The 26039-nt window shown below is 33.3% G+C and overlaps 6 protein-coding genes and 1 pseudogene across 9 annotated transcripts; 4 read left to right on the top strand and 3 right to left on the bottom strand.

Annotated features, from left to right (window-relative positions):
- The first annotated feature begins 3872 nt into the window (after positions 1 to 3872).
- LOC104713926 (B3 domain-containing protein REM-like 2) lies at positions 3873 to 6546 on the top strand. Its single transcript, XM_010431153.3, has 6 exons — positions 3873 to 4043; positions 4149 to 4211; positions 4300 to 4412; positions 5143 to 5475; positions 5574 to 6029; positions 6142 to 6546. Exons 1-6 carry the CDS (start codon positions 3974 to 3976, stop codon positions 6403 to 6405), a joined length of 1299 nt encoding a protein of 432 aa, XP_010429455.1. The 5' UTR covers positions 3873 to 3973; the 3' UTR covers positions 6406 to 6546.
- A 1445-nt stretch (positions 6547 to 7991) lies between these two features.
- LOC104713925 (B3 domain-containing protein REM12) lies at positions 7992 to 10432 on the top strand. Of its 3 annotated transcripts, XR_015565994.1 has the most exons (6): positions 7992 to 8310; positions 8524 to 8630; positions 8995 to 9369; positions 9455 to 9760; positions 9842 to 10281; positions 10380 to 10432. XR_015565994.1 is itself a non-coding variant. In XM_010431152.3 (5 exons), the coding sequence occupies exons 1-5, from the start codon at positions 8268 to 8270 to the stop codon at positions 10151 to 10153; spliced, it is 1143 nt and encodes a 380-aa protein (XP_010429454.1). In that variant the 5' UTR covers positions 7992 to 8267; the 3' UTR covers positions 10154 to 10310. The 3 variants fall into 3 exon arrangements, 2 of the variants coding, with proteins under 2 accessions (XP_010429454.1, XP_010429453.1); XM_010431152.3 differs by lacking the exon at positions 10380 to 10432 and having other exon boundaries at positions 9842 to 10310; XM_010431151.3 differs by lacking the exon at positions 10380 to 10432 and having other exon boundaries at positions 9830 to 10310.
- A 682-nt stretch (positions 10433 to 11114) lies between these two features.
- LOC104713924 (defensin-like protein 87) lies at positions 11115 to 11904 on the bottom strand. The gene is made up of 3 exons (XM_019229579.2): positions 11836 to 11904; positions 11592 to 11671; positions 11115 to 11376 (listed from the first exon to the last, which is right to left on the bottom strand). Exons 2-3 carry the CDS (start codon positions 11656 to 11658, stop codon positions 11207 to 11209), a joined length of 237 nt encoding a protein of 78 aa, XP_019085124.1. The 5' UTR covers positions 11659 to 11671; positions 11836 to 11904; the 3' UTR covers positions 11115 to 11206.
- Positions 11905 to 12944: 1040 nt separating this feature from the next.
- Positions 12945 to 13784, bottom strand: LOC104713922 (defensin-like protein 87). The gene is made up of 3 exons (XM_019229578.2): positions 13715 to 13784; positions 13464 to 13543; positions 12945 to 13280 (listed from the first exon to the last, which is right to left on the bottom strand). The coding sequence occupies exons 2-3, from the start codon at positions 13528 to 13530 to the stop codon at positions 13111 to 13113; spliced, it is 237 nt and encodes a 78-aa protein (XP_019085123.2). The 5' UTR covers positions 13531 to 13543; positions 13715 to 13784; the 3' UTR covers positions 12945 to 13110.
- A 2110-nt stretch (positions 13785 to 15894) lies between these two features.
- On the top strand, positions 15895 to 17025 carry LOC104713921 (protein P21). The gene is made up of 2 exons (XM_010431150.3): positions 15895 to 16528; positions 16642 to 17025. Exons 1-2 carry the CDS (start codon positions 16074 to 16076, stop codon positions 16883 to 16885), a joined length of 699 nt encoding a protein of 232 aa, XP_010429452.1. The 5' UTR covers positions 15895 to 16073; the 3' UTR covers positions 16886 to 17025.
- A 780-nt stretch (positions 17026 to 17805) lies between these two features.
- Positions 17806 to 22062, bottom strand: LOC104715933 (B3 domain-containing protein REM-like 1). Its single transcript, XM_087464775.1, has 10 exons — positions 21714 to 22062; positions 21367 to 21473; positions 21057 to 21194; positions 20509 to 20961; positions 19842 to 20421; positions 19641 to 19724; positions 19418 to 19539; positions 18866 to 19078; positions 18351 to 18776; positions 17806 to 18261 (listed from the first exon to the last, which is right to left on the bottom strand). The coding sequence occupies exons 1-10, from the start codon at positions 21799 to 21801 to the stop codon at positions 18022 to 18024; spliced, it is 2451 nt and encodes an 816-aa protein (XP_087320901.1). The 5' UTR covers positions 21802 to 22062; the 3' UTR covers positions 17806 to 18021.
- Positions 21968 to 25663, top strand: LOC104713918 (B3 domain-containing protein REM12-like; annotated as a pseudogene). Its single transcript, XR_015565992.1, has 8 exons — positions 21968 to 22343; positions 22542 to 22610; positions 22777 to 22895; positions 23212 to 23619; positions 23714 to 24151; positions 24246 to 24675; positions 24770 to 25198; positions 25297 to 25663. The product of XR_015565992.1 is annotated as a B3 domain-containing protein REM12-like (transcript).
- Positions 25664 to 26039: the final 376 nt, after the last annotated feature.

Genomic DNA, 26039 nt, shown 5'->3' with positions numbered 1-26039 from the left:
TCCGTCCAAACAAAAATAATTTTGGTTTTATATTTAATTTAATTATTTCATTTTGAATAACAACTTATAACTGTTTTACATAACAATTTTATTATTTTAAAAATTTTGAGTAACAATTATATGATTGTTTTTTCTAAGTGTGGAGTGATATATTAAAAGTACATTTCTAAGTGTGGAGTGATATATTAAAAGTACATACACTAAATATAACTCAAGGTTAATTAAGAATATGATTAGATTTTAAAAACTTTTAAAATAAATATTTCAAAATTTTATAAATATAATTTCAAAGATTGATTTTATTTAATATATATATATATATGGTTTAAATATGAATATATAATATTTATATTTTTGTTCTATGTTTATGATGGAGTATAGGTTTTGGAGTTAAGGTTTGGGGTATAGGGTTTGGAGTAAAGGTTTAAATTTGTGGTTAGGTCTGAAAAATATTAGATTTGAAAAACTACAATCTTTTTACAATTGTTAGATTTTAGCTTTTGGGAATGTTGTAATTAGATTTCTTTTTAGATTTTATAGTTTTAGAATTTATGCTTATTTGGAGTTTCATATAGTCACGAATTATCCGTGGCAAATTCGTGGCTATTATATAAAAACCTTAACTTTTATTTATAATTCCATTAGCCACACTAATACGACATAGTTTTTGATAGTTAATAGTCACGATTTAGTTATGAATTTGATACGTAGATAAGATATAGTCACGATATAGCCACTAATAAATTCGTGACTCAACTTGTCACGAAAAAGCTACAAAAAGTCACGAAAACAGTCACGTTTCGAGTGAGTGACTAATTCGTGAATGTTATGAAATAAGCCACGAAATTTCATGACTAGATCGTAGCTATAAGAATTTTTTTTACTAGTGGATAAAGATTCCTCCAGCGCTTCGAGAGGATACTTGTTTTCACAGCTTGGTTCAATGGCAAGGTAGAGATGATCAGAACCAATATGAAATCTGGTAAACTGGATATTTTGTCTTGGTTTCTTGTTAAATCCATTGTTTGTGATTTTGGAAAAGAAAGGACTCAGAAAGAATTGGTGTGTTTAGCTATTCAACAGTGTTGTTTATTTATATATATTTGCACGAGACTTGAAAATTATAAGATGTGCATTATTTAATAAAATAATTTGATTTCTATTAGCAAAAAAACTATTTTTAGTTAAAAAGTTGATTATCGTTTAATTATATTTTTATCATTTAGTTATTTACCTAAAGTACATAATTTATTATTATTGACTATGGGTATCTAACTTTTTGGAAAAATGTAACTCAAACTTATAGATAAAGGAGATGCATTCAAACCTATATTTTATATCATTTGAGTTTTAATCATTATTAGATAATTTTGATTATTTTAGGTGAATTTAAAGAAGTTGGTAAGATTTGTTGTAAGATTTTCCTAAATATACCACTTAAATCATAAAATTTGGATATATATTTTTATTTTTAATTAAAGCAATCCTTTTTCCAGTAACACTAGATTTTAAAATACTTTTCCTAGTAACTATTTTAATAACACTGAATTTTACAAGAGTTTTTAAGATTCATGGTTGAATGATGCATGTTTTGTTTTGTTTTGTTTGTTTTTTTTTTTTTTAATTTTGTAACTTCTGCATTTTATTAAAATATAGATTGAACATGATTACAATGTAAGCTGTTAATAAGGAATTGAGGAACATAATGATGATAGAGAAAATTTGTGTTCAATAGTTTTTGCAAGAAAATCAGCAATTTGATTGTTTGATCTTGATACATGATTTGTAATTTTGACACTAATTACTTCAAATGATTTGTTACACCCCCTAACTCTTCCAGCTTTCCAACACCATAAAGATCATAAAACAAATGTAGGTCAGGAAGTTCTTAAACAAATGCCAAACTTTTGAAAAACATATGTTATTCTAATGCTTTGTTTTTGCTTTATATTTTCCTTGTTTTTGCATAATTAACTTGAAAAGACTCTAAATAGTACAAACAGTATAGAAAACTACTTTTTTTGTTTGTCGTATAAAACCCGCATAAAACTACTAATAAAAGCCGTATTAAGACAATGAGACCCCGAAAGAATTGATTCAGAGTGTGTTATTGAAAAAAAGAACACGTACCCCGAGAGAATTGAATCCAAACATCTCATCCTTTCTTGACTTCTGAATTTTTCTCAATCTCACATTCTCTTACAATGGAGGTTCCCACATGGCTTACTGATCTCGACAGGAAGTTTATACATTCCACACTCCCGAGGAAATCACATAAACCCTATGTGTTATATTATTTGATTGTTGAACAAAACATATATTCTTCACTGGTACGATTATTGGATATTTGATTATGACTATATATAAGTAATGTTTGTAAGCAACATATAGTAATTGTGTATTTCACATATAGCATAAATGAAACAATCTAAAGATGTGAAATTTGAGGGCGTATTTGTTTGTTTTTTTTTTTATAAGATGGGAAATTTATATATAAAAAAGGGCATATGTACATGCAATTTAAGAAACAGAGAGCATAGGTAATACCATAGTCTCGGGAAGCACTCACACCAGAGACATGGTGCCTAGGACCTAAACAAAAACATGATGTCGCTCTAAATTTATAGGTGGTGTATTTGATCCCAGCGTTGAGCTAAACCACCGTATTTTGAATCTGAGCCATAGTTGAGGGACGTGAGGCGACACGAGATGATCTTAATGATGCGTTGAGCCAAGACTTGGGGAGAGATTGGTGTTTAATTACGTTCTCTCCAAATATGGTAAATGACTGATTGGAAGCTGATCCGGAGGAGAGTGGAGTCGGTGAGACTGAGCCCTGCGAGAGAACAGTGATCGGAGAGTGCGATTCCAGTCCGGTGTGATCCCACTTTGAAGCAAAGGCTTTGCAACATCAATCCAAAGGGTCAAAGAGAATGGATAAGCGAAGAATATGTGATCCCTAGTCTCATTCGGTTCACTACAGAAAAAAATGTTTGATGGCTTAGGGCTAGCCAAGTAATGAAAGCATAACGTGGTATGATGGTATCCCCTGTGGTAACCAAACAATGCGATGCCAACATTTAGTAGGCTTCTCTAGGCGAATCATATTCCAAGTGCACGTAGCCGGACGAAATTCATTCTCACCCGATCTCCACAAAGCAATGTAAAATGGGTAGTGATGTTGTACGCATCTGTTCAACAAAGTCTCGGTATTGAGTACCTCGGCGGTTCCTAAGAGACACCAGCGCATATTAGAAACCGCTTCGACAACCTTATACCGTACATTGGGATCCCCAAAGACCTGAGATACTCCTAACCTAGATTGATAAAATCTTTAGAAACTTTAGCAAATCCTAATATTTAGCTATAAGCCCATTTAAAATTTTAAATTTCTAAAAAAAATCTACTTAACAAATAATCCATCAATTTGTTTGATATTCATATTATAATTTTTTTTGTTCAAAAAAAAAAAAAAAGAAAAATTCATTTTCTCAATTAACTACTTTTATTTTTTAGTTAAGGGTATAATTGGCTTTAATTTTTTTTTAGAACATATTTCACCAAACTTATTTTCCTCTTTTCCAACAATTCAATTATTAGTTCGACTCAAAACATAAACAAAACTGAACTCTTAAAACTTAAAAGCCCAATAAAACCAAATGAAAAGAAAAAAAAAACCCATGTTGAATAAATTAAATCTATTATGTTAAATACTTAAAATTTCTTTCAACAAAATTAAATTAATTGACTTAGCTATATTTAGTCTATGCGCCCAGGTGTCAATTTTCTCTAAATGCAAAGCTCTCTTTAAAGGTAACATCAGATTTTTTTCTTATCTTTTCATTAGGGTTTTATTTTACTTCATTTGGGTTTATAAAAGTCATTCAGACAACCACAACTTTCATTTCCATCTTCTTCGCCCCGACCAGATTTATACAACAAAATCTTTTTTTTTTCTTCTCCACAGGCAAAGATGTCTGTTGTAAGCGCTTGTGACGTCCGACAACTACCCAGCCCCAGAAACATTGATCTTAATAAGACTGGTAAGTTTGGTTTTTAATCTACGGAACATAATCAGATCTGAACTGAAATAGTCTTGTGTGCATGGATCTGTATGACGAGAGAATTTTTTTACATGTTATACACAGTTAACACCTCGGAGAAGCATCAGCGTCCGGCAGAGGAAGGTGGTGATGTTCACGAAAACGAGGGTACGTAACATAACATCCTCAGTCCCGTTCTATCGTTGTACCCGAGGCGCGCGGGTTTAAATTAACATGTCGGATTTTAATGTCACAGTGCTTGAGAGAGCGAAAAGAGGGAAGACGAAGGAATCGATACCCGAAGCTGGTCCGGACAACTCCTCATTTTTTGCCCTTGTCACGGCTTCCAATTTGGAATCAGATACTCTGGTGCGCTTGCTTATACCAAACGTTTTCTTAAATTGTTATTGCCCGAATGTGCTTAATTAAGTCACTAACTGAAAGATGAGATGAACTGATGATGTTTTCTTGGACTGACTAACGACTTCCACATATAAGATGAACTGATGTTTTCTTGAATTGTTCATTTCAGTTCAGATTTGATTGTTGTTTTGTTAGTGGCCAGTTTGGTTTAGGTGAAAGCTTGTTGATATATAATCAAAAGTTAACCTCAATACAGTTTTGGTTTCCAATTTATTTTAATCTCAATTTTGGTTCGCTTTGGTGTTTCTTACTTGCATTTTATTTCGACCTTGTTTTGTCTGATATGGTGAGAGCAATCAATTACAAAGCTAGAAATAGGGGTTATTGAAAGCCTTGCAACTGGGGTTATAAGTTGAGTATATTCAGATATTATGAAAGTATTAAGAGAACTAGGTTTTGAAATCCATGCTACGATTAGGTTTGTCTTATATATATGTTATAGAAGACACTTATAGCTATTACAATAATATTTGTTATATATTGGTTGGTAACAAATTAATAATATACATCTATATACAAACTATCACAAGGATGTTATATTCTCTAAAACTTTCAAACATCACTTGTATTTTCTTGTATTTAATTTTCAAAACAAAGTTTTTTGTTTGAAGCTTTGTGTGATGAGGAAAGGTTGAAAATGTTTAAACCCTTTTTTGTTTGTTTTGTTTGTTTGCAGTATCTTCCACAAGATTTCACAGGCTCTTGTGGTCTACCAAAAAAATTGTGCAAGGTTGTTTTAGCTGATGGTTGGGGTAACTCATGGGAACTGGAAATGAGGTACAACCAATTCTCTAATAGGTTTTACATAACCAGAGGTTGGAGACATTTCTGTGATGAACTCGGCAAAAAGGTAGGAGGTGTGTTTACCTTCGAACTAATGATAAAGCGGGGAACGCCTTTTCTCAGCTTCTCCCATTCCAAAGCTACTCTCTGTTATGAAACTTCAGAAGACGTGGACAATTTTATGACACTAAATCTCTCATATGACAGTCTCAAAAACTGCAGATTGGTGAGTTCATTCATTCATCATATCTTCCATATATATTGGCATGTTGGCATCTTTCATTTCATTCATCTTTTCAAATATACTTTTTTTTTTTTTTTCAGTATCTTCCATCGGTAATCATGAGAAGAAATGGCTTGGCCGAAACAAGGCTGGTAACACTACTGGGAAAAGATGGTACAAGGACGATCGCAAATCTTGTACGGGAAACCTCAGAAAGAAACTTTGGGAGACTGAGTTTGGGGAAAGCTTGGAGGGAATTTGCTCTAGCAAATGATTTGGAGGTTGGTAAAAAATTTACACTGGAGTGCATCTGGGAAAATGCAACTCCTATCCTCAGGTTGTCCGATACAAAGACTAGAAAATACATAAAAAGGGGACCCAAACCGAAATTTTCTGGATTTTGCAAGAAAGTGTCTGTTTCCAATGGAGCTAAGGATGGAAAAAAACGTGACAAAGGCAAGAACATAGAGGAGCCGATCAATGCAGCATCACTAATCGAAAAGCACCGATTAGTGATATTACCACTTGTTCGTCAAGATGCCAAAGCATGTATGCTGGTACGTAAGCTTACAAAAACAATATACCCTTGGTTTTATATATTGGTGAGATTTGCTTTTACTTGAATTATAATCAGTAACAAGTTGTGGTGTTTGTTCAAATATTTTGCAGTATCTTCCAAGTCAATTCATGAAAGCTAATGGCATCGACACACCTGGAAAGATAGTTTTGTTGGGTAGAAAAGGATCTGTGTCGTGGTGTGGATATATGTCAAGAGATGGAACCGTAAATGTAGGAATCGGTTGGAAAAACTTCTGTAAAGCTAATGGAGTGAAGATAGGAGCCTCGTTCTCTTTAGAATTCAAGCACAACGTTGACAATACTCCGGTACTTCAATTTCGTGCCAAACCCCGGGGAATAAACATAAATGTTTAAGTATGTTAAACTCAGAAATTAAGCCAATTATTTTCGTTTGTGAAGCTAAAGAAACTGGCTAATAAATAAGCATTATCATGTGTAGTTCATTTAAAGGAGTACTATATGTTATTTTAATCAAAGAGGTGTGTTTTCTTTCTATTTTGTGTCCTATCTTGATTTTATTCTAAAATTTAAGAGTAAATCATTTATATGTTGATACGGGTTTCTGTGTAAATTCAAACAATTGTTCTTTTCTTTGTCTATTTTTTTAGGGACTTCTATAAATACTCTAAATTTTATTATCTTAAAGATTACACTCAACTTTATACTAACTTTGAAGAAAATTTGATTTGAAATTTGTAGTAATACCCTTCTTTGTTTATTTAAATGTTTTTTTTAAATAATGTTATTAGGACACAAGATAGTTTTTTTTTTTTTAAATCAAACGGACACAAGATAGTCTAGTTTGGTGTGGTAGTGCGGATGGAGGGTTTTCAGTTAGGTCTACATATATGCTACTAATCCGGAAAGAATCACCAAAAAAGACCGCGTGTGGAGAGTGGTGACACCGGGAGAGTCAGGTTGTTTCTTTGGTTGGTTGGGCAACGAATGCTGACCGTTTTAGATGCCACTTATGTGATACAAACATTTGTCAAGTATGTTTGCTATGACGGTCTGGTGGGGTTGGAAGTGGTAATGTTTTGGGGGTTAATGGTAAATATCGGGATATGACAAGTTTTATAAAGGAATTAGCAAAAGAAGTGACCATGGCAAACCGAAAGATACATGGAAACCAGTCAGAGGTAACTCGGATCAAAAAAATGATAGGGTGGACGGTACCACCAATTGGTTGGGTGAAATTTAATACGTATAGTACTTCTCATGGTAACCCAAAATTGGCTACGACATGAGGGGTTTTGGAGGCCAAGAATGGAGTGTGGTGTGGAGGGGTTGCTCTTAATACCAGACGTTGTACGACAACTTTAGCGGAGCTACAAAGAATATATTACAGAATGTATATTGTCTGGAAGCGAAAAATTACATAATTGGGAATACATGAGGATTCTCTGTTGGTGGTCGGTTTTCTCAAGATAAGGATATTTGAAATACATCTGTTGTCTTTCATGATATGTTTATTTGAAATACATCAAAGAATTACACAGTTCGGAATAAATGTGGATTTTTTTTTTTGTTTTGTTTTACATAGTTGATTTTCTAAAATTTAAATGACTTATATTTATTTTTGGCTGAGTTGTCTATTGAATTATTTCATTTTAGGTTTATTTGTTAATAAAGATTTTTTTAAAAAAAAAATTGATGTTTTTTCTTCATTGATTTTTATTTTGGTTAATTGTTTTTTTCCACTGCCAGCTATTTTAAATTGTTGTTTTTTAAATCGAGGTAATCTTGTTTTCAAAAATTTAATTAATAATCTGTCGTAAACAAATTACTTTATATAATTTCCATTTCTAATTAAGTTAGAATTAATATTTTTTTTAAAAAATTCTTAACTAAATGAAAAAAAAAAAAATAAATTTCCAAGTCTCCAAATGACAAGTGACAACACAAACATCATAAAAGGTTCTAAGGTCAAAGATTTTCTTATTGATATTAATTTTTTGGTAAAAAAAAAAAGAAGCAATAAAAAGGTTATTCATATGAAAAACATGATATCTTTTCATAATTCAATTAATTTAATTATTTGCTGATAAAATATCATTTAATTAAGTAGATAATAAACGTTTTTGTTTAAAATTCATATCATCTATTTAATAAATTATTAAAAAAAAAAAGAAAAAACCCCAATTGTTTTGAGATATTCCGGAGCTTTCTATGAACAGCGCTTGGGTCACCACCGATCAAACCCAGAAGGAGTAGATATGATGATTGAGGATGCTTCAGATCATCACGACAACAACATCGGTAAGAATCAAATCATATTTATTATTTAAAAACTCTGTGGATGTAATTTTGCCTCAATCAAACTATATCTTATAATTCGATTGAAATCTGCAAAAATTTGAAGCAATTTTAAACATTAGTGAGATCAAAATTACTTGCTTTGGTAAGATTTGTTTCAAGAACAGGAAAATTAAAGCATCAAGGTTTAACCTTTTGGGTGTTTATATAATACAGAGTATCAAAGAAAGAAGAAAGTGAAGCAGAACAATCCTGAAACAGAACCAGATTGCTCTTGTTTTGTTGCCCATGTCACAGCTGCAAGTCTAGAAACAGATGCACTGGTTTGTTTTTTATTAACTGCACTATTGCATACTCATGTTGTTGTTTCTTAGATGTGGGCATTTTGGTTTTGGTTTGTCATGAAACTTAGACAAAGTGTTCTTTACAGGATGGTCTAATAATGAGATGTCTGAACCCTTTTAGTCTAAGTGATATGCAATTCAGTCTTGTGACTGTTAGCTGGGCATTTCTGTTTGGTTTAGGAAAAACTTGTGAAAGTTAGCTCCAAAGCTTGTCAAAATATTTTATATTCAGTTTTTTGGAAGTGGTTTTTTTTTTTTTTCAGGTTAGTCATGAAAACTAAACACAGCTTTGGTGTCATGAAGAAATGCTGAAAATGTTTGAAACCCTTTGTCTGTTTTGCAGTATCTTCCACAAGATTTTACAAGCTCTAATGATCTTAAAAGAAAATGCTGCAAGATTGTTTTAAAAGATGGAGAGGAAAGATCATGGGCGATGGATCTGCGGTTCAACAAATTATCTGATACTTGTTACATAAGCAGAGGTTGGAAACATTTCTGTGACGAAAACGGCAAATATGCAGGAAGCTTTTTCACGTTCAAGCTAATGGAAAACGGGGAAACGCCTTTGCTCAGTGTCTGGCCTACAAAATCTGAGAATGATAGAACACATGGAGACAATAACAGTAGTCACAGTGATAGTGATTCAACTTCACCACCAAACCGTAACAGATTTGTGACTTTAACACTTACAAATGACAGCCTTAAAAGCAGTAGACTGGTGAGTTCATCAAACAATAACTGTTGATAGTTTTATTGCACAACAAAAGTGTGTTTATTTTAATTCTCTATTGAATATTTTCCAGTATCTTCCATTGCCATTTGTGAGGGAAAATGGTATGAACAACCCAAGGATGGTAACTTTGTTGGGAAAAGATGGTATAAGGTGGGCGGCGAACCTTCTACGTGAAAACTCAGGAAGAATGAGTTTGGGAAAAGGTATGAAAGATTTCTCTAGAGCAAACGGATTGAAGATAGGTGAATCCTTCACACTGGAGTTAATATGGGAAAATGCAACTCCTGTACTCAATTTGTTCTGTAAGGAAGTAAAAATCCAGAACCGATTTGTGACACTAACAGTTACACATGACAGCCTTAACAACAATAGACTGGTGAGTTTCAGTCAACTCGTGTTTTAGAAGGTTAGTTAGTTATATTACTTGTGTTCTTATTGGTTATAGAATCTTTTCCAGGGTCTTCCATTGTCATTCATGAGAGAAAATGATATGAACAAACCTGGGAAAATAGCTTTATTGGGAAAAGATGGTACAAAGTGGATTGCAAATCTTCTACAAGAAAGCAGAGGGAGAATGAGTTTAGGAAAGGGCTGGAAAGAGTTTGCAAAAGCAAACGGCTTAGAGGTTGGTGTATCTTTCACGTTGGAGTCGATTTGGGAAGATACAACTCCTATGCTCGGTTTGTTCAGTATAGAGTCCACAAGTGATAAGAGGCAGCAAGGAGAGTGTTGTTCAAATGCTAGCGAGAATAAGTCTATTTCAACATAACCTTAGCAATGGAAACAAAACTAAGAAATACAAGAACAACATATAGGAGAGGTGCAATTCATCTTCACTAAATTCAAAACTGATATGTGACATTAGCACTTGTACCTGATGTCAAAGTTTGTACATTGGTAAGGTAATAAACAGTTCTTGTTTCAAAGGTGGGTTAGTTTCTATCTTGAATTCTAATCAATATCTAGTGGTGTTGTTTTTCTTGAAATCTTGACAGTATCTTCCAACTAAATTCATGAGAGCTAATGGCATTGAATATTCATGGGAAAACTCTGTTGGGTAAACAGAAAATGAAATGATGTATATGCATAATGTAATTGGAGAAACTTTTGCGAGGCTATAATGGCGTAAAGAGTTATGCCTTCACTTCTTGACTAAAAGAAAAATATGTTTAGTTAGAAGCATGTAAACTGCAACAAGTCTTATTCTAAAACCAATTTTTTTGTTTGGTTGTTAAGTTAAATTAGAATGTTCATGTGATTCTTTATTTCATGAATACACTAGCAAAAAAAACGAAAATGATCTGTTTTATACAACTCAGCAAAACTGGCAAAACCTGGTATGGTCATATGAACAATTGATTGTAGCGAATGTCGAATGAGTCAGCTTTGGAGCATTAATTAACAACGCAGTTTCTTTTTCCCAATTGATGTATGATAGTGAAGGTAAACTACTGAAGAAACGCAAGCCAAGAAGCATGCCTTGATGATACCTTAGATTTGTTTGAATGTGCGAGCGAGTATGTGTTGTTGTATTGTTCCAAGTACACAACTATTGTTCAAATGATGCAGCTCAATGGTGATCATCTACAACTATAGTAGGATCATATATAGTTTCTTTAATTTTAGTTTTTTCACTTTTTGGGTTGGATTGAATGATGATCTTCAAAGGTTTAATTTGGATATTATTATTTTTGTTTTTGTTTTATTTATTAGGTTGTGAGATAATGGTATCATAGAATTAGGATGAGATCATAATTTTTTTGTCATATACATACTTTTATTCATACTGAATATAGAGTACATATTATAAATTACGAATCATTTAGTTTTTAGGAGCAATGGAGAAGTGACGATCCCAGCAGCAACAATACAAATCACCTAAGAATTTTGTACAAACACCTCCTCTCTGGGTACCCAAGGCTCCACATCTTTCATCGCATGCCTTTTGGCCTTTACACGCCCCCGCAATACGACAAGTAGCCTGAAGTTGACCTATTTGGATCATTAACATTAACAACATGTTTATTACAAGATAATTTAAAAAAATATTTTTTAACATGTTTATCGTAAAGAGAAACACAACTTCTTATTTATAAGAATTTTAACTCCACTCCACTAAAATATATTTGAATGTTTTAAATGGATTACAGATCGAGAAACACATTTTTGGTGTTCACACAATATAACAAAGAAATAAGTAAGTTTACCTGCAACCATGGGCGTAAGGATCAGGGCAACGACCATTAAAAGAAATATAATTTTCTTGGTTGTCATTTGTCGGAATAGTCTTCAAAAAAAAAAATGTAAAGAAAAGTAAGGTTCAAAATCACTGTTTGAAGAAAATCTTGTATTAGAGACATATTAATACATAGAAAAACGAAACAGCAAAAAATATGTGTATTCAAAAATATATATGTTAATAGAATAACAAAATTAGAACACATGATTAACCTTTCTTTTTTCTTATATTTTTGTTACTCACGAAGAACTTATTCAGGTTGTCTTGAGTGTGTATCTTAGTATCTATATATACATATATATATATATATATATATATATATATATATTTATTCTAAGTTATGAAATGAAAATTCTGTAATGAGTTTTCGTAACATAACTTTGACTAAAATCTTGGTCAACAGATTTTAGTATTTATCATATTTCCAATTCAAATTGGGTTTACATAATAAGTTATTAATTATTTTATACTTAAAATATATATTCTATCAAATTTTCTTGTATATCAGGAATGAAAATACTGTATATAGATTGAACAGAATCGCGTAAATTTAATTAAATATTTATTTTTATTTAAACATATAATTACTTTAATATATCAATAAATAATATAATAAAAGTGTTCAAAACAGTCACTGTTCAAGACTTCCCAAATATATAGGAGCCATACAATTTTTAATGAATCACTTGAGTACATATTTTTTGTGATATCAGTCACAAGAAAACATAATGTATAATAATGGACTTTCCAAATGAAATTTTCAATCAAAATTATGTGAAATGATTGTTTTTAAAATAAATTTTTACGACTACAATCTTTTATAAGTATTTATAATAATTTTAATAGTAAAACTTATATCACATTTTTCAGGAAAAATTTCTATAAACCCCATATTTAAAAAAAAACAAACTAATAAAAATATCTTTAAAAAAGCACAAAATTTCTTTACTCAAAAGCCCAATTTATGCCCATTAACCCGAACAGTTTGGGTTAAAAAGAAATATAACTGAATGGTTTGAATGTAGGATTCTGTTTGTTTTAGATTGGTTTGAGCTTACTTTGGTTTGGTTTGGTTCAGTTTAAACGCACATCTCTATCATTGACTAAAAAAAATACTGAAATAGAACTGTTAAAGTATCCATCTCTAGCATTACACAGCTCAAACACAACATCAACTAGCTGAAAGTTATATGTTGATCAAAAACCTAAAGATCTCATGGAAATCGATGTCGATGATCGTAATAAAATATGCCCTTCATCAAAAAAAAATTCACTTTTTGGGTTGGATTGAATGATCTTCAAAGGTTTTATTTGGATATTATTTTATTGTTTTTTTGTGTTGTATTTATTAGGTTGTGAGAATTGATGGTATCATAGAATTAGGATGAGATCATAATTTTTTTTCTTACACATACTTCTATTCATACTGATGCGAATATATATTGTTTGAGTTGAATAGAGAGTACATATTATAAGTTACGAATCATTTAGTTTTTAGGAGCAATGGAGAAGTGAAGATCCCAGCAGCAACAATACAAATCACCTAAGAATTTTGTACAAACACCTCCTCTCTGGGTACCCAAGGCTCCACATCTTTCATCGCATGCCTTTTGGCCTTTACACATCCCCGCAATACGACATGTAGCCTGAAGTTGACCTATTTCGATCATTAACATTAACAACATGTTTAATACAAGATAATTAAAAAATAATTTTCAAGATGTTTATTGTAAAGAGAAATAAGAATTTTAACTCCACTCCATTAAAACATATTTTCTTGGTGTTCGAGAAACACATTTTTGGTGTTCACACAATATAACAAAGAAATAAGTAAGTTTACCTGCAACCATGGGCGTAAGGATCAGGGCAACGACCATTAAAAGAAATATAATTTTCTTGGTTGTCATTTGTCGGAATAGTCTTCAAAAAAAAAAAAAAATGTAAAGAAACGTAAGGTTCAAAATCACTATTTGAAGAAAATCTTGTATTAGAGACATATATGTACATAGAATAACGAAACTGCAATAATATGTGTTGGAATGCCCAAAAATTTATGTTAATAGAATAACAAAACTAGAACACATGATTAACCTTTATTTTTTTCTTATATTTTTGTTACTCACGAAGAACTTATTCAGGTTTTCTTGAGTGTGTATCTTAGTATCTATATATACATATACAAATATATATATATATATATATATTCTAAATTATGAAATGAAAATTGTGTAATGAGTTTTCCATAATATAACTTTTACTATAATTTTGGTCAACAGATTTTAGTATTTATCATATTTCCAATTCAGATTGGGTTTACATAATAAGTTATTAGTTACTTTATACTAAAATATAAATTTCTATCAAATATTTTTGTATATCACGAATGAAAATACACACTCATTTTTGTATATCGATTGAACAGAATCAGGTAAATTTAATTAAATAACGTTATTTTTATTTAAACATAGAATTACTTTGATATATCAATAAATAATAGAATAAAAGTGTTCAAAACAGTCACTGTTCAAGACTTCCCAAATATATAGGAGCCATAGAATTTTTAATTGAATCACTTGAGTCCATATTGTTTGTGATATCAATCACAAGAAAAAATAATGTATTATAATGGACTTTTCAAATTAAATTTTAAATCAAAATTATGTTAAGTAAATGTTTTTAAGATATTTTTTTTACGATTACAACCTTTGAAAATAAATTTATTATAATTTTAATAACAAAAATTATATCGTATCCTTAGACTATCCTCATTAGTGTGATCCTTAGTTGTTTCTTAAGGTAATTTTTAATAATAAAAAGGGAAGAAGAAACTTTGTTAAAAGAAAAGGAAAATTTTGTTGATTATTGGTAGAACCAAGTTAAAGTGTTTCTTAGTAATAAATATAATAAAATAATAATTAATAACTTAAAATATTCAAAATTATTTTATATATCATAGAAACATATTTTAATAATAAAAACATAAAATAACATACAACATTTAAAATTAAAACATAAAATGTTTTTAAAAAATGTCGTCTGCTTCACCGGAACCAAATCGACGACGAATCCATTAAGAATCAGATGTGGGAATCAATTGGAAGAAAAGAAAGAAGTAACAAGACGATTTTGTGGAGAAAGAGATAGAAGAGAAAACTCGAAAATGAAATAGAAAGGCCAAAAAAAAATTTACCCCATTAATCTCATTTCACCTTTCAACCCATTGATATTGCGCCACCTATCCTTAAGAAACGTTTCTTGTGATCCTAAAATAAGAAACGTTTCTTACAGTTCTTACATTTTGTTTCATTAATAATTAATTTCTCTAACTAAGAAATTTTCTAAGAAACAACTAAGAACCACCAATGAGGATAGTCTTAGAGGAAAGGTCCATCCGTCCATGGCCCATATTTTTTTATATAAAAAAAAAATAATTAAAAAGGTCCAGGAGTTGATAATACATTCAGTGGATAATTTTAATGTTTGGCATCTCAAAGTTGGTAGACTTGTCAAGCAAATCCAAGGTGATGGACTGATGGTAAAGTTGGATTTCTATACATAATTTAATGAAGCTTCAACAGAAATAATAGAATGACCAACACACGCGAAGTCCACACACACACATATCAAGTTTTTGTTACTTTCTAATTATTTTCTGAATATGACAATTCTTTGTTGCTTAGTATCTTAGAAAAATCAATTCAAAAATTATAATAGCTCAAAACTGAACTAGCTAGACCAAATTAACGATGGCTTCAAAATATTAAATCATGAAAAATTTCCACCATATAAAGAGTATGAGTATTACATTGGCTAGAACTATAGATTTTTAATCTATTCCGATATTGTGATTGCGTCCTCCTTACTCCGATCCTTGTTAAAAGTTTAGTACGATTTTTAGTTTCAACCGTGTGGCCATCTCATTCTTACATTAATCAATTCTATGCAATTCTCTGTTTTAGTTGTCATCGTTTTGTGCATTCCGTACTCACATAGTCACATTGAGTTGATTTTGATATGGTCGGCATCCTCAAAGTCGGTAGACTTGTCAAACAAATCCAAGTAATAGACTGATGGTAAAGTAGGATTTCATGGACGTACATAATGAAGTTTCAATAGAAATAATTGAATAATCTACACACAAGCGAAGTCCACACACATACACATATCAAGGTTTTGTTACTTTCTAATTATTTCCTGAATATGACAATTCTTTTGTTGCTTAGTATCTTAGAAAAATCAATTCAAAAAGTAAAATATGTTAGAAAAACACTGAACTAGCTAGACCAACTTATTAACGATGGCTTTCCAAATATTAAATCATGGAAAATTTCCACCATATAATCGTTATCTATTAAAATCACAATATTATTAACCCTTGGTTGACATTTCTATATAAATACCAGATGACCACAATCTAGCAAAGAACAAGCCCCATAGAGTACTTAAAAAAATGGCTTATCATAAAACCATCCCCATAGTATTTTTCTTTGCATTTGTTACCATTATATACTTTGTGATCTCAGCAGAAGCAGCTACGTTCACAGTGAAGAACAGTTGCCCATATGTTGTTTGGGCCGCCACATCTGCTCCAGAAAAACCTGGCGGTGGGAAGCAACTCAACCAAGGCGAAACATGGAGCGTTTCTTACGATCCAGGGACCATCCGAGCTCGGATTTGGGGTCGCACCAATTGCAAGTTCGATAACTCTGGAAGAGGTGGATGCCAGACTGGAGACTGTAATGGTCTCCTTGAGTGCAATTCTTATGGACGAGCACCAAATACTTTGGCAGAATTTTCTCTCAAACAATATGCAGACCAAGATTTCATCGATATCTCGGTGATCGATGGATTTAATATCCCAATGGAGTTTAGTTCTGCATCTGGACAATGTAGTCGTGTTATCAGGTAAATCAAATTTCAAATTTGACATAACAATAACTAATACCATGTAATTACGTATATTTTTTTTTTTTTGTGTGAAACAATTTATTTTATATATATATATATCCATTGGACAGGTGTACCGGAGATATTATAGCGCAATGTCCTGACCAACTAAGAATGGATGGTGCTTGCAACGGACCGTGTCCGGTGTTGAAGACGGAGGAACATTGTTGCAACTCCGGTAATTGTGGACCAACCCCACTCTCTATGTTCTTCAAGCAACGTTGTCCAGACGCCTATAGTTACCCTAAAGATGATCCTTCAAGTCTATTCACTTGCAATACTGGAACCAACTACAATGTCATTTTCTGTCCATGAATGAAAACGATTCTCAATGCATATGCATATGCATATATAGGAGAAAACAAAACCAAATAATTAACTGCTCTGAATAAGATCGATTGATGTTTCATCTGGCTTATCAATAGTTGAAAATTCAGTACATATATATTTATATACTCTCGTCGGTGGTTTTCTAGCAAGTGAATTAAACATGGGTCTTGTTTTGTGACAAATCAAATAAAGTAAGTAAATTGAAACGGAGTGAATAATATTTTCGTGTCTAATTAAACAATTGCATACGTCCATGTCTCACATGCACACATCTATTATACGTGCTTATATTTTCTTGGGGTGTAACTAAAGCAAGTTTGAGTTGGGTTTGTAATGCTTACTTTTCTCTGAGCTTATTTTACCATCACCATGATCTTCTCAGCTACAATTCAACATGATCCAACTGTCCTATACTTCATTAAATGGGACTACCTATGACTTTTATAAGCCACCATGTGGCCATATATCGCATTTGAATCTTCTACTGGCTTATCTTCTATTTTTGTCGTCTCTCCATGGATTTAACTTAAAATACAAAGATTATTAGGAATGCTGTCTTATCTTCCGTCGGTTCCATTTTTTCTTCTTCTTTCATGTTGACAGCTCTAAAGGGCTACATATCTTCGAACAAGGAACTGTTGCATTGGAAGATTAAAAGAAGAAAAAAAGAAAAAAAGTCATTTCGGTCTCCTATGTTGTGAATGTGCATTTTATTTTTCTCAAACATTCCAAAAGAAGTCACTGCTAGGTTTTGTGGGAAAATATTACTTCTCGGTATCTTTAGAACACTCTCCTTCATGCATTGTATACTTGGACAAATTGAGCTTAGGAGTTATGTTATTCCAGATTGACTTCAACGTTAAACATTTGAACGGATAACATAATTAATTAGAGGACAAAACATATAACTAACCATCCGGGAAAAAGAGTTGATTATATGAAATTTTGTCTACATTTTATGAGATTGTGATGTGCAAGTATTAATGTCACTACATGGGTCAATACATGTTACACATCCAACCAAGCATAATTAATTCAAATAAAATGGACAAATATACTGTAACTACCATTATAAGCTATGATATATACTTAACATTTATATATTGGCTCTCCTTCACTCCTTAGATGGAGTAGAAGTTAAATACATGGTTTGTATCTTCTTTGGGAATGAATTCCAAAATAAAAGACTCCCCTAACATCACACCATTCGCCTCACAAAAACCTTTCCAACCATTTCCCAAAACGACAGTTCCATCTCTCGGCAGTAAATATGCAAACCACTTCATACCTCCTCTACCCAACAAAGTTATCTGTCCAGGTTTGTTGATGCCATTAATTCTCATGAATTTACTTGGAAGATGCTGCGAGATATTTGAACAAACACAACCTCATTACCAATTGAAAAATTCAAAACAGAACCTCTAAAGCAAGAGTTGTTTGACAAGCTTACCAAAGTACCATCTCTAACATCTTCAGGTGTAAGTGTTAACGTCACGAATCGGTTTTGGATATCTGAAGAAGAATTTTGTATTCTAGGACAATACGTTCTTTTCTCCAACTCCCGTGAGTTTCTCTCTTCTCTGTTTGTGAAATGAGACTCTTTTGGAAAATCACTTTGTCCTCTAACAGTGCTAGACTCTATATAGAGCAAACTGAGCACATGAGATGCGTTTTGCCCAATTGACTCGAACGTGATGGAATCGCCCGTCTTTAAGCCATTTTCTTTAGCAAAATTTTTCCAGCCTTTACCTAAACTCATCCTTCCTCTTCTTTCTAGTAGAAGACTTACGAGCCACTTTGCACCATTTTTACCTAACAAAGTTATCTCTCCAGGCTTATTCATGTTATTCTCCGTCATGAATTCCAACGGAAGACGCTAGAAAATATATGAAAAAAGAATAGAATATGAGACCCTTTCGGTATGTGATGATAAAAAGAACAATAGTTGATTGGTCGTTAACATACCAGTCTACCATGTCGGAGACTGTCGGGTGTTATTGTTAATGTAAGGAATCGGTTTTGTCTTGGTGAAATTGAAGCTATACATCTGAGATGATTCTCCTCTCTTCCACATGAGCTGCTCTCCACCATGTTGTTTTTGTCTTTGCTGTTTTCACCTTCACTGATCTTTTTTTCCACGCTAGGCCCTATGGGAAGAGACTCTTTTGCTGCTAGCCGCTATAGGATGGTAATATTGCCAACGTGAAAGATCATTTTGGTTAGGTTCATGAATCAATAAGAAAATAGTAATAAACCATATGAATCAAACAAAATAAATAAAAAGGTTTTGCTTCAGTTAACAACCAAACTGAAGTAAACAGACGAAGCTCATATAGTTAAACAAGATGTTACAATCAACAAAAACCAGATTCAAGTTTCGTTGGTTTGATTTTTTTTTACTTCAACAGAACTTGACTCAACTGTACGAACACCAAAACAGCTAATGAATATGCAAAAACTTTTGCATGAGATTTCAGTTAATGCAGAAGTAAAATAAACTGAGATTTTGTAACACACCAGTTCATTTGTGTGTAGATTCGAAGTTGTTGTGACATGGGCTCCAAAACGAGAGTGGTCTGATGAGTAATTTTCCTCTGTTTCTGGATTGTTCTTCCTCACTCTCTTCTTACTTGGACCCTCTGTATCAGAAACACCCCACATGTTAAAACCACATGTGAAACAATTTCACCAAAGCAAGTAATGATGGTACTAAAATCAAATAGAAGAGAACTGACTATACCAAAATTGTCGTGATCATCACCATCATATGATGAAAAGCCTGCTTCTTTTCTTAAATGCGGATGCATTTTCATTGAAATGTTACCTGTATCAGAAAAAATCCATATACATTAAATCATATCTAAATATTGATATCAAAGTTCAATTAAAACATATTTCCAGATTAACTCCAGTTCATAGGATATATATTCATCGAACTTACCGATTCTGTCATGATCATTGTTGCTGCTTGGAGCCGGTACATCTCGAATACCAAAAAAATAGGGTCCCAAATCTGAGATCTGTAACATATTACCTCCTTCATTTCTATAAATGAAGACCTCGTTGGTTTGAAGATGAAGAGCACCTTGGTTAATTATACCAGACGGACGTGTTAGTGCCATGAACTGGTTTTGGATTGCTGAAGATGATTCTCTACTTCTAGGAGGATGCTTTTTGCTCTCTTCTCTGTTGTTATCTGACTTTCTAGCCTTGTTTCCACTACTAGGTTCTATGGAAAGATACTCTTTAGAAAAGTCACTTTGCCCTCTACCACTGCTAGACTCTATATGAAGCAAATGGAGAATAGGAGTTGCGTTTTCCCATATTAACTCCAACGTGATGGAATCATCCGTCCTTAAACCATTTGCTTTAGCAAAATCTTTCCAGCCTTTTCCCAAACTCATTCTCCCTCTTTTTTCTAGTAGAAGACTTACTAGCCACTTTGCACCATCTTTACCTAAAAGAGTTATCTCCCCGGGCTTGTCCATGTTATTCTCCGCCATGAATTGCAATGGAAGACGCTATAAAATATATAAACAGGATATGTTATTTCAGCAATACCTTTCTTGAAGGGATGAAATCGAACAAGAGTTGATTGTTGAACTTACTAGTCTACCATGTTTGAGACTGTCAGGTGTGATTGTTAATGTCAGTATGTGGTTTTGGCTTGATGAAGTTGAATCTATACATCTCATATGATTATTCTCTCTCTTCCACGAGCTGCTCTCATCTTTGTTGGTCTCAGGCTCTGTGGGAAGAGGCACTTTCTCACTTGCTTCTGAACACCCTACTCCGCCTACTCTTGTGTCAGTGATGTACTCTTCAGAACACAAACTGAGCACAGGAATTGTGTCTTCCCAACATAACCTGAGTGTAACGGATTCACCAGTCTTTAAGCCGTTTGCTTTAACAAAACTTTTCCAGCCATCTCCCAAAGTCATTCTTCCTCTGGTGTTTTCCAAGAGAAGATTCGCCAGCCACTTTGAACCATCTTTGCCCAACAAATATATCTTCCCAGGTTTGTTTATCCCATTCTCCCTCGTGAATTGCATTGGAAGACGCTACATAGATGATTTTGAACAAGAGTCAACAAAAGCAATAAAGGAATAATGTAGGAAACTTAACAGGTAACAAGTGGTATGATGATCTTACTTACCAGTCTACAATGTCTGCCATCAACTGGTGCAAGTCTAAATGTAATAAAATGTTTATCACTTGACGAAACTATCTGTGGTGGACTCTTGCTGCATTTCCTTATAAGACCATTTGAGCTAGTGAAATCTTGTGGAAGATACTGCAAACACCAGTTTCAAAAGTGTCATAATCAATGACACCAAGCTAAAACAACTCAATGATAAAAAGAGCCAACATGGATGAACACTTGGGTTAGCTTCATGATTCTATATGAAACAAGTCTAAGAGAGCTAGAATAAACCAAACAATAGAATTGGATAATACAAACGCACCAGTCTACCAGATTGCTGACTTGAAGCTGTGACATGGGCATTAAAACAAGAGTAATCTGGTTCTGTTTCAGTATTGCTCTGCTTCACTTTCTTCTTTCTTTGAAACTCTGAATCAGAAGCACCCAAAATGTTAAAACCTTTAATTTTCAATTCTTGAATAAAATCAGACCAAAGCAAGTAATCTTTGGCCACATTCGTATATGATAATACTTAAAGTCCCTAAATTTGCAGTTGTTCCTTACTTTTACAGAGTTCAATCGAATTATCAAACTGGTTCTCAGAGTTCAATTAAGACATTTTCGTAGAATTAAAAAAAAAAAAAAAAAAAACAAAAATTGGATACTTACCGATGATGTTTTCTTGATGATCAGAGACTTGGATCATCATATCTCTTTCTGGGTTGATTGGTGAGCCAAGGATGAGTGAATTCGCCATCTCTAATTTTTGAGACGATGAACAGAACAGTCATCAACAAAAAAAATTGAATTTTTATTTTTTCTTTTTTCTTTTGACGCACCAACAAAAGGGGTGTAGTTACCCCTTTTGCCCCCCCCCCCCCCCCCCCCCCCCTTGTAAATTGTATAACGTTTAATAATCAATTATTGTTCGATCAAATTCAACTGTTCATATACGCGCCGAGTTTTCGAATTTTTCTTAATAAAATTGTATATGGCTAATACTAAAACTCGATCTTTTGAGGAGAAGATGACCAAAGTTGTGTTTTTTCTTATTCCTCTGCCCTGAAAAAAAAAAAAAAAAAAAAAGGAAGAGTCTTTTTCACCTGAGACAGCAATTTCTAGGGTTTCTGTTTTCTGGGTCTTCGAAGCTTCGAGAAGAAAGAAGCGGAGACTAGAAGAGGCACAGTGTAAACTGGGGTTTGAGAGAGATGGTGTTAAATTTGTCAGATTTCGGACTTTGTTACTATGAGAATCAAGATTTACCGGCTCCAAGCAGCAACAATGATCAGGACAAGACCGGTGAGTTTGATTCTGTTTCGTTTTAACGATATAAACTGCAAAGTTGAAGTTTTTATGTGAAAGGAAACTGTGCTTAGGAAAGCAATTTTAAGCGTTTTGTCTGATTCAGGTTTTTCAGAAATGGGTGAACTTTAGCGCCGTTTGAGAAAGATTTTGTCTTGTGTGTATCTTTGTCTTAGTCCTAGATGTTTGACGCAGGTAACATTTCGAGGAAGAAGCTTCGGCGTATGAGAACAGATGAAGGTGATGATTATCAGGACAACACTGGTAACGCATGTTCTTTTCTATCTTTGTCTTGTGTGGATCTGTACAGATTACTTAGTGTGATGAGGTTGTTATAAGAACAGTTTGAGATAAAAGTTTGTTTTTTTTAGAACAGTTTGAAAGAAAAGCATTAAAAGGTTTAACAAGTTTGGTTTTTCTACTGATGCAGAACATGTGAGAAAGAAGAAAATGAAGAACAATTTAGACACAGAAGTTGATTCTTCTTCATCAGACCACTCTTGTTTTGTTGCCCTTGTCACAGCTTGGAATCTACATAAAGATACTCTGGTGCTTATACTTTATGTTGTTTTTGCATACTGTGGTTTAATCAATGAAACTGCTGTTACTAAAGTTGGGCACTTTGGTTCAAACTTAACTTCAATGGAGTTTCCCAAATTTATTTTGAACTTTAGTTTGGTTCTCTTTGGTGTGTATACTGAAGTAAATACCAAATTTCATTCGATTCTTTTTGGTCTGGTCTGATTTGATTTGTCCTATATGCTATTGGAATCATGATAGTACTGAAGAAAGTGTTGTCTCACATTTGGTATACTATAGTTAAGATGGTTAGTAGATGAAACTAAAGCAAAGTTTTTTGTTGCAGTCTCTTCCACAAGATTTAACAAGCTCAGTTGGTCTTCAAAGAAGTTGTAGTGAGATTGTTGTAACAGATGAAAGGGAAAGATCATGGCCATTGGATCTGAGGTTCAACAAATCATCTGAAACTTTCTACATAACCCGAGGTTGGAGAAGTTTCTGTAATGAAAACGGTAAAAAAGCAGGAGGCGTCTTTGTTTTCAAACTAGTTGGAAACAGGGAAACTCCAGTTCTCAGTTTCTGTTCTACTGAATCTGTCAACGATGGAACACAAGGAGACAAGAACAACAAAGAAAACTGTGTGCAGCTGGAGAGAAAGCAGAAGCGTATGAGATTTAGAGTTTCAACTTTATCAAGCCAAAACCGGTTTGTGGCATTAACACTTACACATAACAGCCTCAAAAAAGGTAGACAGGTGAGTTCATTGATCAAGTCTTGTTTCAGAGGGTAAGTTAAGTTCTATCTCTTACACTCTTTTTAACTGTGTTATCCGTTCAATTTTGTTTTAGTATCTTCCATCGTCATTCGTAAGAAAAAATGTCTTGGACAAACATGGGATGATAACTCTGTTGGGCAAAGCTGGTATGAAGTGGCGGGCAAGTCTTAAACGGGAAGCTAATGGAAGTATGGTTTTGGGAAAGGGCTGGAGAGATTTCGTTAACGCAAACGGCTTAACGAGCGGCAAATCTTTCACATTGGAGGCAATTTCGGAGAAGGGAACTCCTATGCTCAGTTTGTGCAGTACACAGTCCACAAGTGATAGAAGTCAGCAACGAGAGTGTTCCAAAGCTTTCGAGAAAGAGTCGATTTCTACAAAACCTAGTAGTGGAAATAAAATGAGGAAAGCAAAAGACAAAAGAGAAAGGAGGAGAGACTCATTACCAGCTAGTATGAACCGTTTCGTGACTTTAACTCAAACACATGCCAACCTCATTAAAGGTAGACAGGTGAGTTCATCAACCAACTCTTGTTTCAGAACGTATGTTAAGTTTTATCTCTTGCACTCTTATTAACTGTGTTATCCGTTCCATTATGTTTAAGTATCTTCCATTGTCATTCGCAATAGCAAATGGCTTGGACAAACCTGGTATTATAACTCTGGTTGGCGAAGATGGTGCAAAGTGGGAGGCAAATCTTTTAAGGGGAAAAAGAGGAACAATGTGTCTCGGAAAGGGCTGGAGACATTTCACTAGAGCAAACAGCATAAAGTGTGGCGAGTCTTTCACATTGAAGGCAATTTTGGAGAACGGAACTCTTATGCTAAGTTTGTGCAATACACAGTCCACAAGTGATAGAAACCAGCAATTCCAAAGATAGCGAGAAAGAGTCCATTTTAGCAGGACATAGCAGTGGAAAAGAGACCAGGAAAGCAAAAGACAAAATAGAAGGGAGGAGAGACTCATTACCAGCAAGCATGAACCGATTCGTGACTTTAACACTTAGACATGACAACCTCATAACAGGTAGACGGGTGAGTTCATCAATCAACTCTTATTTTAGAAGGTATGTTAAGTTTTATCTCTTGCACTTTTATTAACTGTGTTATCCGTTCAATTATGTTTCAGTATCTTCCATTTTCATTCACAAGAGAGAATGGCTTGGACAAACCTGGGAAGATAAATTTGATTGGCAAAGATGGTACAAAGTGGGAGGCCAATATTGGACGGGGAAAAACAGGAATGATGTGTATCGGAAAAGGCTGGAAAGATTTTGCTATAGCAAACGGCTTAAAGAGCGGCGAATCATTCACGTTGGAGGCAATTTTGGAGAACGGAACTCCTATGCTCAGTTTGTTCAGTACAGAGGCCACAAGTGGTAGAAGCCAGCAAGGAGAGCTTTGCAAGGATAGCGAGAAAGGGTCGATTGCTGCTGAACCTACCAGTAGAAACAAAGCCACTAGCAACAGAGAGGAGAGGAGAGACTCGTCTTCAACAATCAATAATCGATTCGTGAGATTAACACTCGCACCAGAAGATGTCAGAGACTGTAAGCTAGTAAGTTCATCAGATAAGTCTTGTTTCGAAGATGTGTTAGTTTATGTCTTGACTCCAATTAGTAACGAATTGTGTTTATTCAAATATATATTTTGAAGATTATTCCAAGTCAGTTCATGAAGGCTAATGGCATCAACAAGCTCGGGGGATAACTATCTTGGGTCAACACAGAATGAAGTGCTTTGCATATCTACTCTCAAAAGATGGATTTGTGGCTCTGGGATCTGGTTGGAAGGGCTTTTGTGAGGTTAATGACGTTAAGATAGGAGATTCATTCACTTTGGAATGTATTTGTGAACAAGACACAACTCCTGTGTTTAAGTTCAGTTCCAACTCCGTAGAGTAAAGATATTAAAATGTTAAAACTAAAAGCATGTAAAGTTGACAAGCCTTGCTTTAAAACTAAAAACCCTTTTTGTTTGTTAAGTTAAAAATATATATATGCCTAATAACATACGAGAAAAACTTGGTATTTTGGTTTTTATATATAGAGTTAGTGTTTCTAATGACACCTAACTTTAAACTGAAATAAGGTCAACAGAGTGGATTTTATGCAGGCAATGGGTTTTATGTATTATATTCTGTTATGTGTGAATTTTGAATCTATAAAGCCAGTATGGCATATACTTATTGTTGCCTTATGTCACAAGAATAGAGAAACGTCTAGATTTATTTGTCCGGATTGGTAAGCTTTTAGATTATTGATTTGAGGATTTGATTTATAGATATGTATATAAAAAAAATCAGTGTATATATGGAGTTTTTGTGTTGGTTTTATTATGAAAAGTCATAATGCTAATGTTAGTTAGAGCGTGTTTTCTTTCTTATTAAATCAGTTGCA

Source organism: Camelina sativa, chromosome 9 (assembly GCF_030686135.1).
Source record: "Camelina sativa cultivar CO46 ecotype springtype chromosome 9, ASM3068613v1".
NCBI lineage: Eukaryota > Viridiplantae > Streptophyta > Magnoliopsida > Brassicales > Brassicaceae > Camelina > Camelina sativa.
The sequence above is the reverse complement of the archived record's forward strand: the minus strand, read 5'-3'. Positions and strand labels throughout refer to the sequence as shown.